Consider the following 16,085-nt stretch of genomic DNA (forward strand, 5'->3'; position numbering starts at 1 on the left):
GATTAGACGATAAAGTAAAAATTGTAAAAAAATAAAAATAAAATTTCAGTCTTACATTTATTTATTTCATTTTTCAAGTCGTTTATTTGTGTTACTCGGGCATCTTATCATTTTAAATTGCTGTGTTTTGTCTATTCCGTCCTCTCTAATATCATTGGGTGTCGTTTGCTCACACACTGTGCCAATAGCATCATGTTTTGTACAAAGAGATCTACTCCCTCCCCCATCTATTCTCAGCACCGGAGCCAGTGTTCTGCTTTGAGTATAAACGGAGACGAGGTTGCACTTCAACAGTAAAACTGAAAAGAAGTAATCTTTTCTTTGCATCTTACAATGGGTTTACTATTTGGATTTCTCTGGAGTTTGCCTGTGTCACTATTAATGGATTTCAGCATCTGTTCGTTTACTTTATAAGACATCGATGGGAATTCATGTGCTTTAAGAGAGCGAGGATGACAAAGAGAATGGGACGCCAGGAGTGGAGATGGCAGGCGCTTTGGTGGCATCATTTTTTGCTGTTGTGGAATATAATACACGGACAAACTCGTTACAACATCCCAGAGGAGCTGGAACGAGGCTCCCTGGTTGGTAATATTGCCAAAGATCTCGGCTTGGGATTATCAGACATTTTTGATCGTAAACTGCGGGTCGCCTCTGAGGCTGGTAAGCAGTTTTTCAGCGTGGACGCGGGGAAGGGCGAGCTGGTGGTGAATGATAGAATAGACAGAGAGGCTCTATGTGGACAAAGCGCCAGCTGTGTGTTACCTCTGCAGGTTGTGGTAGAACACCCGCTGCAGCTGCATAGGATAGAAGTGGAAATAAGAGACGTAAATGACAATGCTCCCACTTTTCTCAAAAGTGATCATGTAATTGAAATAGCTGAGTCCAGACTTGTAGGTGTTCATTTTCCCTTAGAGATGGCGGAGGACCCGGATGTTGGGAATAACGGGTTAAAAACGTACACGCTAAGCAAAGATGAATGCTTTACGATAAAAGTTAAGGAAATTGAAAATGGAAAAAAAATTTCAGAGTTAGTATTAAATAAATCATTAGACCGGGAGAAAAGGGCGACGCATAGTTTAGTTCTTACCGCTATGGACGGAGGGACTCCCGTTAAGACCGGGATTTCAAAGATAACCATTCACGTACTTGATATTAATGACAATGTTCCGCAGTTTGAACAAAGTTTTTATAAAATTGCTGTTCAAGAAAATAGTGCAAACGGTTCATTTGTTATTTCTATCAAAGCAACAGACATAGATGAGGGTCTAAATGGAGAAATTGAATACTCTTTTGGCGTGCACACGCCCCCATCAGTTCTGTCCTTATTTCACATAGATTCTGTCACTGGAGACATATATTTGAAACAATCGTTAGACTTCGAAGCTAAGGCATCATACAGAATAGATATTAGTGCAAAAGACAAAGGTTTGCCTAAAATGGAGGGCCACTGCACTGTGCAGGTGGATGTATTAGACGTAAACGATAACGCTCCCGACATTATTCTCACTTCTAAATCCACATCAGTGCCAGAAGACTCGAACAGCGGCACAGTGGTGGCTTTACTCAGTGTACGTGATCTTGATTCGGGTGATAACAGTAAAGTAAAGGTTCAGATTCCGAAAGGTTCACCTTTTACTCTAAAACCTTCTTTTTCTAATAATTACGCCATGATTACAAACGGCCCTTTAGACAGAGAGACCGTCTCAGACTTTAACATCGAAATAACAGCTACAGATGCAGGATCTCCTCCTCTCTCCAGTACCAGGATTATCCCCGTCAGCATCACAGATGTGAATGACAATCCTCCTCTCTTCAGTCAGCCTTCATATAATGTATATCTAAAAGAAAATATGGTTCCAGGTTCAATACTTTATTCAGTATCAGCATCTGATTTGGATTCTGGTGAAAACGCAAAGATCTCTTACTCCATACTGGACTCTAAAGTTCAGGACGTCTGTCTCTATGTTTACATTAACTCAGAAAACGGGAGCATCTACAGCATGCACTCGTTTGACTATGAGAAGCTGAAGTGTTTCAGATTCAGGTCCAAGCAAAGGATCAGGGCTCTCCGTCTCTCAGTAGCAACGCCACTGTCCATGTTTTCATCCTGGACCAGAACGATAATACCCCCGCTGTTATTTACCCCTCCTCCGCTGCCCTGGGCTCCCTCTCTCACCAGAGGATGCCCCGCTCCGCTAAAGCGGGTCACCTGGTCACCAAGGTAACGGCCGTGGACGCTGACTCGGGCCATAACGCCTGGGTCTCGTATAGACTGGCGGAGGCCACAGACGCCTTCTGTTCACCGTCAATCAGTACACAGGAGAGGTGAGGACTAAACGCGCTGTGTACGAGCAGGACGACTCCTCTCAGAGGCTGCTGATAGAGATCAAGGACGACGGGCAACCGGTTCAGTCCGCCACCGCCACGGTGTCCATCCTGCTGGAGGACGGTCTCCATGAACCCATTTTAGACCTCCGACACAAAATGTCCGAGCCCAGCAAGAAAACCGGCAGAATCACCCTTTATTTGATTCTGTCTCTGGCCTCAGTGTCCGTGCTGTCTCTGGTGACTTTTCTCATCCTGGCGGTGAAATGCATCAGGGGCAGCAGAAGCAGCGGGAGCTGCTGCATGAGAAGGAGCGACTGTGATGATTACAAGAACCCCAACAGAAACCTGCAGATTCAGCTCAACACTGATGGACCTATAAAATACGTGGAGGTCCTGGGAGGAGACATGATGTCTCAGAGTCAGTCCTTCAGGTCCTGCATGTCTCCCATGTCAGAGTACAGTGATTTCACGTTGATCAAACCCAGCAGCACCACAGACTTTAAAGAAGTTATCAGTGTTCTGGACGCGTCTTTACCCGACAGCACCTGGACCTTTGAGAGTCAGCAGGTGAGCTCAAAGCATTGCATTATCACATTAGTTAAATAATTCAGTGAAATAAATGAATAGCGGGTATTGTTGCTTGCTACGTTCTGTTGCCAGTTGTGTATGCTTTAATTTACTTTTTTTGCAGTGTATTGTGGAAGACAGTTCTCAGTTCTCAACTTGGTTCGTTATGAAAAGCAGATTTTGTCAAACAGGTTAATATGGTATTCAAAAATGGACACTTTTTTAAACCATGAAATAAAATGTTTTTCACTAGGTTGTGAAAGTCTTCATTATGTAATTAATTGTATATTCAAGTAAATATTGACCTTGGTTTATGTCTCTAAAATCATGATAGCAAAATTATTTATTATTTGGTTATTTTTTAACCATTAGTAAATTTAAGTACATTTAAAACAACTTCAATCTGTACAACTGCGTACAGATCTGCTCCCATAACCGCTGCTGCATCTTTAACAGCTCTGCTCAGATCGCTTCCCGTTGGATGACGGGGAAGCAGGCTGTGCTCCAATTGCAGGCAAGGAAAGTACAAAGAGATCTATCCCCTCCTCCATCAGCTTCAGCACCACAAAACGTTCATGATGCAATGAGTTAGATAGCGGTGTGAGGCGCTTAAAGCTCGGACCTTAGAATAAAATGATTGATTTTCATTTGAAGGCATGAATGAATATGATTTTGGATTGTTTAAGATTCTATTTGGATCTTCCTGGAACTGGATAAGTGCCACAATTTTCATGATGGGAAATATTACGAGCTAACGCATCGGGGATGACAAAGAAAATGGGATACCAAGACTGGAGATGGCAGGCGCTCTGGTGGCATCAGCTCTTTATCTTGTGGACTACAATAGAAGCACAGACTCGCTACAGCATACCGGAGGAACTAAAACAAGGCTCGGTGGTCGGAAATCTCGCCAAAGATTTGGGTTTGTCATTATCTGAGATTTTTGACCGTAAGCTGCGGGTCGCCTCTGAGGCTGGCGAGCAGTACTTCAGCGTGGACGCGGGGAAGGGCGAGCTGGTGGTGAATGACAGAATAGACAGAGAGGCTTTATGCGGACAAAGCGCCAGCTGTGTGTTGCCTTTACAAATTGTTATTGAAAACCCTTTACATTTACACCGACTTGATGTGGAAATTAAAGATATTAATGATAATTCTCCGATGTTTCAAGCAAAAGAACTGTCTATAAAAATTGCAGAATCAGCAGCGGTGGGAACTCGCTTCGCATTGGAGAATGCAGAGGATCTGGATGTTGGAAGCAATTCAGTAAAATCATACAGTTTGTCAAGAAACGACTGTTTTGCGCTAAAAATGAAGGAGGTAGATGATGGCAGGGCAGTCCCCGAACTAGTGTTGGAAAAATCTCTTGATCGAGAGAAGAAAGCTGTTCATGAACTAAAACTGACTGCGTTTGACGGAGGGAGTCCGGCCCTGTCCGGTACATCGCTAATCAAAATAACTGTGCTTGATGTAAACGACAATTTCCCAGTATTCGAAAAAAACAATTATAAAATTTCTTTACCGGAAAACACTGAAAGGGATACCTCTGTGATTAAAATTACTGCTACTGACGCTGATGAGGGACCGAACGGAGAAATAGAGTTCTTTTTTGGTCCGAGGACCCCAGAGTCCGTGTTATCTATTTTTGAAATAAAATCATTAACTGGTGAAATTTATTTAACTGGAAATTTGGATTATGAAAAGTCCACGTCCTACAAAATAGAAATATCTGCAAAAGACAAAGGAGTTCCTGAAATGGAGAGCCACTGTCGACTACAGGTTGAAGTTTTAGACATTAATGACAATATACCAGAAATTGTTCTCACCTCTGAACCTCAGCCTGTGCGGGAAGACGCACCAAGCGGCACTGTCGTTGCTTTGCTTAATGCACGTGACGCTGACTCCGGTAATAATAGCAAAGTTACACTGCAGTCAAATAAAGGCTTTCCATTTGCCCTTAAACCTTCGTTTTCTAATAATTATGCCCTGGTTACAAGCGGCCCTTTGGATAGAGAAAAATTCTCGGAATATAATATCGAGATAACAGCCAGTGATTCGGGTTCTCCTCCACTTTCTAGTAAAAAAGTTATACCAGTAACGATCACTGATGTAAATGACAATCCTCCGATTTTCAGTCAGGCCTCCTATAATGTGTATTTAAAAGAGAATGGATTACCGGGATCTATACTTCACTCAGTATCAGCATCTGATTTGGATTCTGGTGAAAACGCAAAGATCTCTTACTCCATACTGGACTCTAAAGTGCAGGACGTCTCTGTCTCGTCTTATGTTTACATTAACTCAGATAACGGGAGCATCTACAGCATGCACTCGTTTGACTATGAGAAGCTGAAAGTGTTTCAGATTCAGGTCCAAGCAAAGGATCAGGGCTCTCCGTCTCTCAGCAGCAACGCCACTGTCCATGTTTTCATCCTGGACCAGAACGATAATACCCCCGCTGTTATTTACCCCTCCTCCGCTGCCCTGGGCTCCCTCTCTCACCAGAGGATGCCCCGCTCCGCTAAAGCGGGTCACCTGGTTACCAAGGTAACGGCCGTGGACGCTGACTCGGGCCATAACGCCTGGGTCTCGTATAGACTGGCGGAGGCCACAGACGCCTCTCTGTTCACCGTCAATCAGTACACAGGAGAGGTGAGGACTAAACGCGCTGTGTACGAGCAGGACGACTCCTCTCAGAGGCTGCTGATAGAGATCAAGGACGACGGGCAACCGGTTCAGTCCGCCACCGCCACGGTGTCCATCCTGCTGGAGGACGGTCTCCATGAACCCATTTTAGACCTCCGACACAAAATGTCCGAGCCCAGCAAGAAAACCGGCAGAATCACTCTTTATTTGATTCTGTCTCTGGCCTCAGTGTCCGTGCTGTCTCTGGTGACTTTTCTCATCCTGGCGGTGAAATGCATCAGGGGCAGCAGAAGCAGCGGGAGCTGCTGCATGAGAAGGAGCGACTGTGATGATTACAAGAACCCCAACAGAAACCTGCAGATTCAGCTCAACACTGATGGACCTATAAAATACGTGGAGGTCCTGGGAGGAGACATGATGTCTCAGAGTCAGTCGTTCAGGTCCTGCATGTCTCCCATGTCAGAGTGCAGTGATTTCACATTGATCAAACCCAGCAGCACCACAGACTTTAAAGAAGTTATCAGTGTTCTGGACGCGTCTTTACCCGACAGCACTTGGACCTTTGAGAGTCAGCAGGTGAGCTAATAGAGCAGCGATCTTTATTTATTGAAACATATGTTTTATGCATTTATTCTACTTTATTTGTCTTTGAAATACTGAAGGAGTACAAGCTATAACTGACCTATTTTGACGTTTATTTTTATGTGTTCCGTTATTGCCTAATCTTGTAGCTGTTTCATTTGCCATACAGCAAATGCTTTCGCACAGTATATTCCAAATTGCGATTTCTTCATTCCACTTCATCTGTTTCTTATGTTGTATGAATTTTACCTTCTCAGTTCAAGTTGTCGCTGTTCAGCACCTCAGTCTTGAACAGCGACAACTCCAACAAGATGTCTGGTAAGAGGTCGAAGCTGCTGAAAACCGGTTTGTAATTTGAAATAGCATTGAGAGGTAGCTTCATATGGTACATAATTTATAAATCTTTCTATTTTTGTAAATCACAAATTTCTATATGTCTATACTTTTGTCATTACATAAGTGTCGGTATAATTTTAGTCTCAGTCTTTGAGTAAACTGAATTCTACTTTGAATTTAATCCTCTTCATCTCATCTGTGTCTTTATGTGAAATTGTCACTCTCTTAATGGCTGGCAGAAATGGATGTTGAGCACCAATGAAACGCAGATCTTTACAAAGAGATCTAGTCCCTCCCCCCTGCAGCCACACAGTCACAATCTCTACCTCTGCAAGCAGATGGACGAAACGGAGCGATGCTACTAACACAGCTAAAGCAAACAAAAAATATACGCATGTTTTTCAGTTGTGATTTTGGAATCTTTCGTTTGATCGATTCTTCACTGCCATGGACGACACTGATATTTTTCATTCCTGACTATTTCACTGGAAAATAATTCTTGAGGATCCTGGATGACAAAGACAATGGGAAATCGAGGCTGGAGATGGAAAGCAGCTTGGTGGCAGCGATTCTTCCTCCTGTGGACTACAATAGAAGCACAGACTCGCTACAGCATCCCGGAGGAACTAAAACCGGGTTCTGTGGTCGGAAATCTCGCCAAAGATTTGGGTTTGTCATTATCTGAGATTTTCGACCGTAAGCTGCGGGTCGCCTCTGAGGCTGGCGAGCAGTACTTCAGCGTGGACGCGGGGAAGGGCGAGCTGGTGGTGAATGACAGAATAGACAGAGAGGCTTTATGTGGACAAAGCGCCAGCTGTGTTTTAACTCTGCAAATTGTGATTGACACGCCTTTACAGCTGTACCGAGTAGAAGTGGAAATACAAGATGTGAATGATAATTATCCCACGTTCCCGTCGACGGAAAAAATATTGCAAATAGCTGAGTCGGCAGCGGCAGGAACACATTTTCCGCTGGAAACGGCTCAAGATCTTGACGTTGGCGTTAACTCGGTGAGATCGTACACTTTGAGTAAAGACGAGTTCTTTAGTTTGAAAATTAAGGAAGTGTCCGGTGGAAAGAGAGTTCCTGAGTTAGCGCTGGCTAAATCTATTGACAGAGAGAAAAAACCCACACACACATTGACCCTCACTGCAGTGGATGGGGGAAATCCAGTAAGGTCTGGGACCTGTCAAATAACAATTAATGTCCTTGATATTAACGACAATTTTCCTGCATTTGAGAAAAGCATATACAAAGTCTCCATAGGTGAAAACGCGCTGAAAGGGGCTCCAGTTCTTACACTGGCTGCGAAAGATGCCGATGAAGGTCTTAACGGAGAGGTTGAATTTGCTTTTGGTGCGCACACACCAGATAACGTCAGATCTGTTTTTGATGTCGATCCATTAACCGGGGAAATACGCCTGATTGGTCATTTAGATTTTGAAACCAACTCTAATTATGAGATAGACATTTCCGCTACAGATAAAGGCAGTCCGAGAATGGAGGGGCATTGCACTGTCCACGTCGACGTCTTAGACGTTAACGATAATCCTCCAAATATATTTCTGACCTCTCAACCAAACTCTGTGCCCGAGAATTCACCGAGTGGTACTGTAGTGGCTTTAATTAGCGCAAGAGACGTTGATTCTGGAGATAATGGTAAAGTAATACTACATCTAAATAAAAACGTTCCTTTTAAACTAAAAGCGTCATTTTCTGATAACTATGCTTTGATTACAAATGGTCCTTTAGACAGAGAAAAATTCTCAGATTATGAAGTTGAGATAACCGCCACTGACTTAGGTTCACCACCAATGAGCAGTAAAAAGACAATAAAGGTTAATATTACTGATGTAAATGACAATCCACCTGTTTTTACGCAGCAAACGTATACAGTGTATTTAAAAGAAAATGGAACACCGGGATCTATTCTTTATTCAGTGTCAGCATCTGATCTGGATTCTGGTGAAAACTCAAAGATCTCTTACTCCATTCTGGACTCTAAAGTGCAGGACGTATCTGTCTCGTCTTATGTTTACATTAACTCAGAAAACGGGAGCATCTACAGCATGCACTCGTTTGACTATGAGAAGCTGAAAGTGTTTCAGATTCAGGTCCAAGCAAAGGATCAGGGCTCTCCGTCTCTCAGCAGCAACGCCACTGTCCATGTTTTCATCCTGGACCAGAACGATAATACCCCCGCTGTTATTTACCCCTCCTCCGCTGCCCTGGGCTCCCTCTCTCACCAGAGGATGCCCCGCTCCGCTAAAGCGGGTCACCTGGTCACCAAGGTAACGGCCGTGGACGCTGACTCGGGCCATAACGCCTGGGTCTCGTATAGACTGGCGGAGGCCACAGACGCCTCTCTGTTCACCGTCAATCAGTACACAGGAGAGGTGAGGACTAAACGCGCTGTGTACGAGCAGGACGACTCCTCTCAGAGGCTGCTGATAGAGATCAAGGACGACGGGCAACCGGTTCAGTCCGCCACCGCCACGGTGTCCATCCTGCTGGAGGACGGTCTCCATGAACCCATTTTAGACCTCCGACACAAAATGTCCGAGCCCAGCAAGAAAACCGGCAGAATCACCCTTTATTTGATTCTGTCTCTGGCCTCAGTGTCCGTGCTGTCTCTGGTGACTTTTCTCATCCTGGCGGTGAAATGCATCAGGGGCAGCAGAAGCAGCGGGAGCTGCATGAGAAGGAGCGACTGTGATGATTACAAGAACCCCAACAGAAACCTGCAGATTCAGCTCAACACTGATGGACCTATAAAATACGTGGAGGTCCTGGGAGGAGATATGATGTCTCAGAGTCAGTCCTTCAGGTCCTGCATGTCTCCCATGTCAGAGTACAGTGATTTCACGTTGATCAAACCCAGCAGCACCACAGACTTTAAAGAAGTTATCAGTGTTCTGGACGCGTCTTTACCCGACAGCACTTGGACCTTTGAGAGTCAGCAGGTGAGCAAAAAATTAATCAGTTTTAAATAAACATTTCTACTGTATTTTTACTATATGTTTAACTAGCATAAAAATCAAAGCGTGATTCGTTCATTTGTTCACAGAAAACTAAAGGATTTTTTCAGATCTTTTCTTTTTCTTTAAACTTACAAGGTTGAAGATAACTTTATTTTCTCTATTGGACAATGTGTCTCAAGTAGGCATTAAAATAGACTGTATTGCAGAGGTAGATTAAGCACTTATTCATCCATCTTATTCTTCCTGTTTCTTTCCATCTGTTGCAGCTAAATGTTAAGTTTTAACTGTGTTTCAGAGTTTCAGCACTACTGAGCTGGACAGCGCCATTATGTCACTAAGACGGCTGGAGCACGGGAATTGTCATTGTTTGGAGGTCTTTCCTTAAGAAACAATAAATGAATGAATATTTTAAAAAAATTAAATAACAGTTATTTATTTTCACTAAAGCAAAGTCGATTGTTTCAGTATATTTAAGGGCTTTTTATAAATAAATTAGAAATGTCCATTAGGACCTGCAAAGTTTTGCAGTGCCAAAGTTACCCTTGTTTCAATCAGCCCTTCAATTTAAAGCCTAAACACATTGAAATTCACCAAAGTCCATAAAACTAATTGGATCAAAGGCACACATGACTGTCAAACGTTTGATAATAATCAGTAGAAAATTTTATTTAACTTTTTATTGTCTCGTAAGCTTGAAGAAGCTTTTGTTGTTGTTGTTGTTGTGTAGCTCATTGTTGTTGAATTTTTGCAGTACAATATGTATTTGTAAAACAAAACAAGAAAGAAGACAGGGATAAAAAAGAAAAAAAAACATTCTTTGGATCAAAACCTTTTAAATGAAAATAGCTTTTAATAATTGCAGATTCAGTGTTCATTTATTTACTACTTTATGTATTTATTTGCATGTGATGTTGCGCCTGCTGTGATTCCTGCGGTAGCCTTGTAGGCATGCTTGGTTTCTTGTGATTGGACTGATGGGCTGGAAGATGGAGGCCAATAGCTCACAGAATGGTACAAAGAGATCTAGTCCTTCCCCCACTCGCTCTCCTCACAGCATCCCTCACTGTGCTCAGCGCCGGAGAGGAGATGCGTTTAGTACATGGCGCCTTTATCATGTGCTCTGTTCGTCATAATTGATCTAATTGTCGAAGAATTTCCGTATTAATGATGACTTCAAAGTCAGGATTACGTGGATAAATATCTTCATGGGAAATACATCATTGTAGCGACCGGGCAGCTAACCGAGGATGACAAAGAGAATGAGATATCGAGAGTGGAAATGGCTCGGGCTTTGGTGGTGTCATTTCGTTCTGTTGAGGATTACAATCGAAGGACAGACTCGATACAGCATCCCGGAGGAAGTGAAACGGGGTTCTGTGGTTGGAAATCTCGCAAAAGACCTCGGTTTGGGATTAGCAGACATTTTGGACCGTAAGCTGCGGGTCGCCTCTGAGGCTGGCGAGCAGTACTTCGGCGTGGACGCGGGGAAGGGCGAGCTAGTGGTGACTGACAGAATAGACAGAGAGGCTTTATGTGGACAAAGCGCCAGCTGTGTTCTGTCTCTGCAAGTTGTGACAGAGAATCCCCTGCAGCTGTACCGGATAGAGGTGGAAGTGAAGGACATAAATGACGACTCTCCGGTTTTTGTCAAAGAAGAGCGGCATCTAAAGATAGCCGAATCCACCGCTGCTGGTATACGCTTTCCTCTGGACACCGCACGGGATCAGGATTTTGGGAGTAATTCGGTAAAGTCGTACACATTAAGCAAAAGCGAATGTTTCAGCTTGAAAATGAAGGAGCTGCCCGGTGACCGACATGTTCCTGAGCTCGTGCTGGAGAAACCGCTCGACCGGGAGAAACAGAGCGTGCATCAGTTGTTACTGACGGCGTTAGACGGAGGCAGCCCTGTGAAAACTGGAACCACAAATATCATTGTGACCGTGTTGGACAACAACGACAACGTCCCGGTGTTTAAAAGGACGTTGTATAACATTTCCGTGCCTGAAAATAGCGCCGTTGGTTCCGTGCTTGCTCAAGTTGAAGCCACGGATGAAGACGAGGGAGTGAATGCAGAGATCGAGTACAGATTCGCTGACAGTACAGCGCAGTCACTGCTATCCATTTTTAAGATGAATTCAGACACAGGCGAAATTATTTTATTGAACGCGTTAGATTACGAGAGCAGTAACAAGATTGAAATAAGTATCACAGCAAAGGACAAAGGACTTCCAGAAATGGAGGGTCACTGTCGCCTACAAATAGTTGTAATAGACGTCAATGATAATGTACCAGAAATAATATTAACTTCCAAGCCCAGCCCTGTACGAGAGGACGCACCGAAAGGTACAGTGGTGGCTTTAATAAGTGCACGTGATCTCGATTCAGGCAATAATGGCAATGTAGCATTAAAACTTGCCCCTGGATCTCCTTTCAGTTTGAAAGCTTCTTTCTCAAACAATTACGCCCTGATTACTGCTGGTGTTTTAGACCGAGAAAAATCTCCAGAATATAATATTGAGATAACAGCGAGTGATTCGGGTTCCCCGCCTCTGTCAAGTAAGAAAACGATTCATGTCAGCATCACTGATGTAAATGACAACCCTCCTACTTTCAGTCAGGCCTCATATAACGTGTATGTCAAAGAGAATAGATTACCGGGATCTATACTTCACTCAGTGTCAGCATCTGATTTGGATTCTGGTGAAAACGCAAAGATCTCTTACTCCATTCTAGACTCTAAAGTGCAGGACGTCTCTGTCTCGTCTTATGTTTACATTAACTCAGATAACGGGAGCATCTACAGCATGCACTCGTTTGACTATGAGAAGCTGAAAGTGTTTCAGATTCAGGTCCAAGCAAAGGATCAGGGCTCTCCGTCTCTCAGTAGCAACGCCACTGTCCATGTTTTCATCCTGGACCAGAACGATAATACCCCCGCTGTTATTTACCCCTGCTCCGCTGCCCTGGGCTCCCTCTCTCATCAGAGGATGCCCCGCTCCGCCAAAGCGGGTCACCTGGTCACCAAGGTAACGGCCGTGGACGCTGACTCGGGCCATAACGCCTGGGTCTCGTATAGACTGGCGGAGGCCACAGACGCCTCTCTGTTCACCGTCAATCAGTACACAGGAGAGGTGAGGACTAAACGCGCTGTGTACGAGCAGGACGACTCCTCTCAGAGGCTGCTGATAGAGATCAAGGACGACGGGCAACCGGTTCAGTCCGCCACCGCCACGGTGTCCATCCTGCTGGAGGACGGTCTCCATGAACCCATTTTAGACCTCCGACACAAAATGTCCGAGCCCAGCAAGAAAACCGGCAGAATCACCCTTTATTTGATTCTGTCTCTGGCCTCAGTGTCCGTGCTGTCTCTGGTGACTTTTCTCATCCTGGCGGTGAAATGCATCAGGGGCAGCAGAAGCAGCGGGAGCTGCTGCATGAGAAGGAGCGACTGTGATGATTACAAGAACCCCAACAGAAACCTGCAGATTCAGCTCAACACTGATGGACCTATAAAATACGTGGAGGTCCTGGGAGGAGACATGATGTCTCAGAGTCAGTCGTTCAGGTCCTGCATGTCTCCCATGTCAGAGTACAGTGATTTCACATTGATCAAACCCAGCAGCACCACAGACTTTAAAGAAGTTATCAGTGTTCTGGACGCGTCTTTACCCGACAGCACCTGGACCTTTGAGAGTCAGCAGGTGAGCATAGAGTCACGTTAATGTTCATTTAGATAGATTTACATCAACATTAAACAAATTGTGTAAAAGTTATATATATCTTAACAAAAACACTTTACTAATCTTGCAGTTGCTTTCTGCTGATTTGCCTTATCTGTGCTCCGCTGACTATTGTTTCTTTTTACAGCCTGAAAAATAACATGTCAGGTTTAAACAAGTCCTTTTAAAAGTCTAATGTTGAGTGCAGTTCAGAGCGGAGCTTTTCAGCACTACACTGCTGGACAGCGAGCGTAATCTCATGAAGTGTAGAGGATCCACTAAATATTAACTCAGACCATTTTTATTTAACTCTTTCAAAAAAGAACAATAAATTGATTAACAAAATGTTTAATTTTATCATAAGTAAAATACAACTTAATTGTACAAAATATATTTACAATCCTGAGTAATAGTTGTGATTTTTATTTCATATTGCCTGATATAAATTAAAATATCTCACTTTGCTGTTTCTTTGATGTCTTATCATGCATCAATAAAGGAGGTAGATGTGTCTTTACCAGTGTTTCTCTGATTGGAAATCAGTGGTGGATGCTGTGAACCAATAGAATTCATCACTGTAAAAAGAGATCTAGTCCCTCCCCTCTGCAGCTTCAGCCACCACAACGCTCAGAGTGGGAGGACAGTCAGCAAATAATTCATATATTTAGAGATTAGCATCATGTCTGTATTTAATGTTTGACCAGAAATAGCTCTCTTTCCGACTGGATATGTTGCACTCTTCGGATATTCCTTTTTTTCCCCTCTGATCTGCGCTTCTATGGAATGGAAACAGGTTCGTTTGCAGAATTAGGATGACAAAGAGGAAAGAACACCGAGACTGGAGATGGCAGGCGCTTTGGTGGCATCATTTCTTTCTTCTGTGGAATACAGTACATGGACAGACTCGTTACAGCATCCAAGAGGAGCTGAAACGGGGCTCTGTGGTTGGAAATCTCGCAAAAGATCTGGGTTTGGGATTGTCGGACATTTCCGAGCGTAAACTCCGTGTCCCCTCCGAGGCTGGTGGGCAGCATTTCAGCGTGGATGTGGGGAAGGGCGAGTTAGTGGTGAATGACAGAATAGACAGAGAGGCTTTATGTGGACAAAGCGCCAGCTGCATATTGCCTCTGCAGGTTGTGGTCGAGGATCCTCTGCAGCTACATCGAATTGAAGTTGAAATAAGAGATATTAATGACAATTCTCCAAATTTCCTTTCAAACGAAATTTCTTTGTATATAGCCGAATCGGCGGCTGTTGGCACGCGCTTTCCTTTAGAGAGCGCAGGGGACCCTGATGTTGGGAGCAATTCGCTTAAATCGTATACGCTCAGTAAAAACGACTGCTTCTCCCTGAAGATAAAAGAGATTGAGGGGGGCAAGGCTGCCCCGGAACTCTTTTTGGAAAAAACTCTTGACCGCGAGAAAACGTCTGTTCACAAAATATTGCTGACAGCGTTAGACGGAGGAAATCCTGTAAGGTCTGGGACGACACAAATAACCATAACTGTTCTCGATATTAATGATAATTTTCCGGTGTTTGAGAAAAACTTGTACAAAGTATCTTTGGGGGAAAACAGTTTGAAGGGAATAGTTATAATTAAACCCAAAGCGACGGACGCAGACGAAGGCTCAAACGGTGAAGTTGAATTTTCATTTGGGCCTCGTACACCGCCGTCTGTGCTGTCAGTCTTTGATATTCACCCTCTAACAGGTGAAATAACTCTTAAAGGGGATTTAGACTATGAGGCGGTTAGGTCATATGACATTGATGTCATCGCAAAGGACAAAGGCAGTCCTCAAATGGAAGGCCACTGTCGTGTCCAGGTAGACGTCACTGATGTTAATGATAACGCCCCTGAAATCGTTTTTACGTCTCAGCCGAAACCTGTGCGCGAAGACGCGCCAGGTGGTACTGTAGTTGCTTTGATAAGCGCAAAAGACCTTGACTCCGGTGGTAACGGTAAAGTAACTCTACATCTCGCCAAAGGTCCCCCTTTTAATCTGAAGCCTTCGTTTTCTAATAATTATGCTCTGGTTACCAGCGGTACTTTGGACAGAGAGAGCGCCTCTGAGTATAATATTGAGATAACAGCCACTGACTCAGGTTCGCCACAACTGTCCAGTACAAAAACTATTCATGTCAGCATCACTGACGTAAATGACAACCCTCCTACTTTCAGTCAGGCCTCATATAACGTGTATGTCAAAGAGAATAGATTACCGGGATCTATACTTCACTCAGTATCAGCATCTGATCTGGATTCTGGTGAAAACGCAAAGATCTCTTACTCCATTCTGGACTCTAAAGTTCAGGACGTCTCTGTCTCGTCTTATGTTTACATTAACTCAGATAACGGGAGCATCTACAGCATGCACTCGTTTGACTATGAGAAGCTGAAAGTGTTTCAGATTCAGGTCCAAGCAAAGGATCAGGGCTCTCCGTCTCTCAGCAGCAACGCCACTGTCCATGTTTTCATCCTGGACCAGAACGATAATACCCCGCTGTTATTTACCCTCCTCCGCTGCCCTGGGCTCCCTCTCTCACCAGAGGATGCCCCGCTCCTCTAAAGCGGGTCACCTGGTCACCAAGGTAACGGCCGTGGACGCTGACTCAGGCCATAACGCCTGGGTCTCGTATAGACTGGCGGAGGCCACAGACGCCTCTCTGTTCACCGTCAATCAGTACACAGGAGAGGTGAGGACTAAACGCGCTGTGTACGAGCAGGACGACTCCTCTCAGAGGCTGCTGATAGAGATCAAGGACGACGGGCAACCGGTTCAGTCCGCCACCGCCACGGTGTCCATCCTGCTGGAGGACGGTCTCCATGAACCCATTTTAGACCTCCGACACAAAATGTCCGAGCCCAGCAAGAAAACCGGCAGAATCACCCTGTATTTGATTCTGTCTCTGGCCTCAGTGTCCGTGC

At 44.4% G+C, this 16,085-nt stretch overlaps 3 protein-coding genes and 1 pseudogene across 36 annotated transcripts in view; all 4 read left to right on the plus strand.

Moving 5' to 3' along the window:
- The window catches only part of LOC129362980 (protocadherin gamma-C5-like), a 237,344-nt gene that overhangs the window by 205,433 nt on the left and 15,826 nt on the right, over window positions 1–16,085 (plus strand). Inside the window, exon 1 of one of the 34 annotated variants that reach the window (XM_055034837.1) lies at window positions 6,810–9,422. The exons of 32 other annotated variants lie outside the window; for them this stretch is intronic. In XM_055034837.1, the coding sequence (XP_054890812.1) occupies window positions 6,972–9,422 (2,451 nt within the window). In that variant the 5' untranslated portion in view covers window positions 6,810–6,971. Of the gene's footprint in view, window positions 1–6,809; window positions 9,423–16,085 lie in introns of those variants that run through there. One more of the 34 variants, XM_055034844.1, reaches the window with a different exon arrangement.
- Window positions 24–3,210, plus strand: LOC129362987 (protocadherin gamma-C5-like; annotated as a pseudogene).
- On the plus strand, window positions 3,445–6,141 carry LOC129362991 (protocadherin gamma-C5-like). The gene has a single exon (XM_055034893.1). The coding sequence runs from the start codon at window positions 3,664–3,666 to the stop codon at window positions 6,124–6,126; it is 2,463 nt and encodes an 820-aa protein (XP_054890868.1). The 5' UTR covers window positions 3,445–3,663; the 3' UTR covers window positions 6,127–6,141.
- On the plus strand, window positions 10,589–13,260 carry LOC129362990 (protocadherin gamma-C5-like). Its single transcript, XM_055034892.1, has one exon. The coding sequence runs from the start codon at window positions 10,688–10,690 to the stop codon at window positions 13,160–13,162; it is 2,475 nt and encodes an 824-aa protein (XP_054890867.1). The 5' UTR covers window positions 10,589–10,687; the 3' UTR covers window positions 13,163–13,260.

This window comes from Poeciliopsis prolifica, unplaced genomic scaffold, assembly GCF_027474105.1.
Source record: "Poeciliopsis prolifica strain line A6 unplaced genomic scaffold, Auburn_PproV2 SCAFFOLD009, whole genome shotgun sequence".
In the NCBI taxonomy this organism is placed as follows: domain Eukaryota; kingdom Metazoa; phylum Chordata; class Actinopteri; order Cyprinodontiformes; family Poeciliidae; genus Poeciliopsis; species Poeciliopsis prolifica.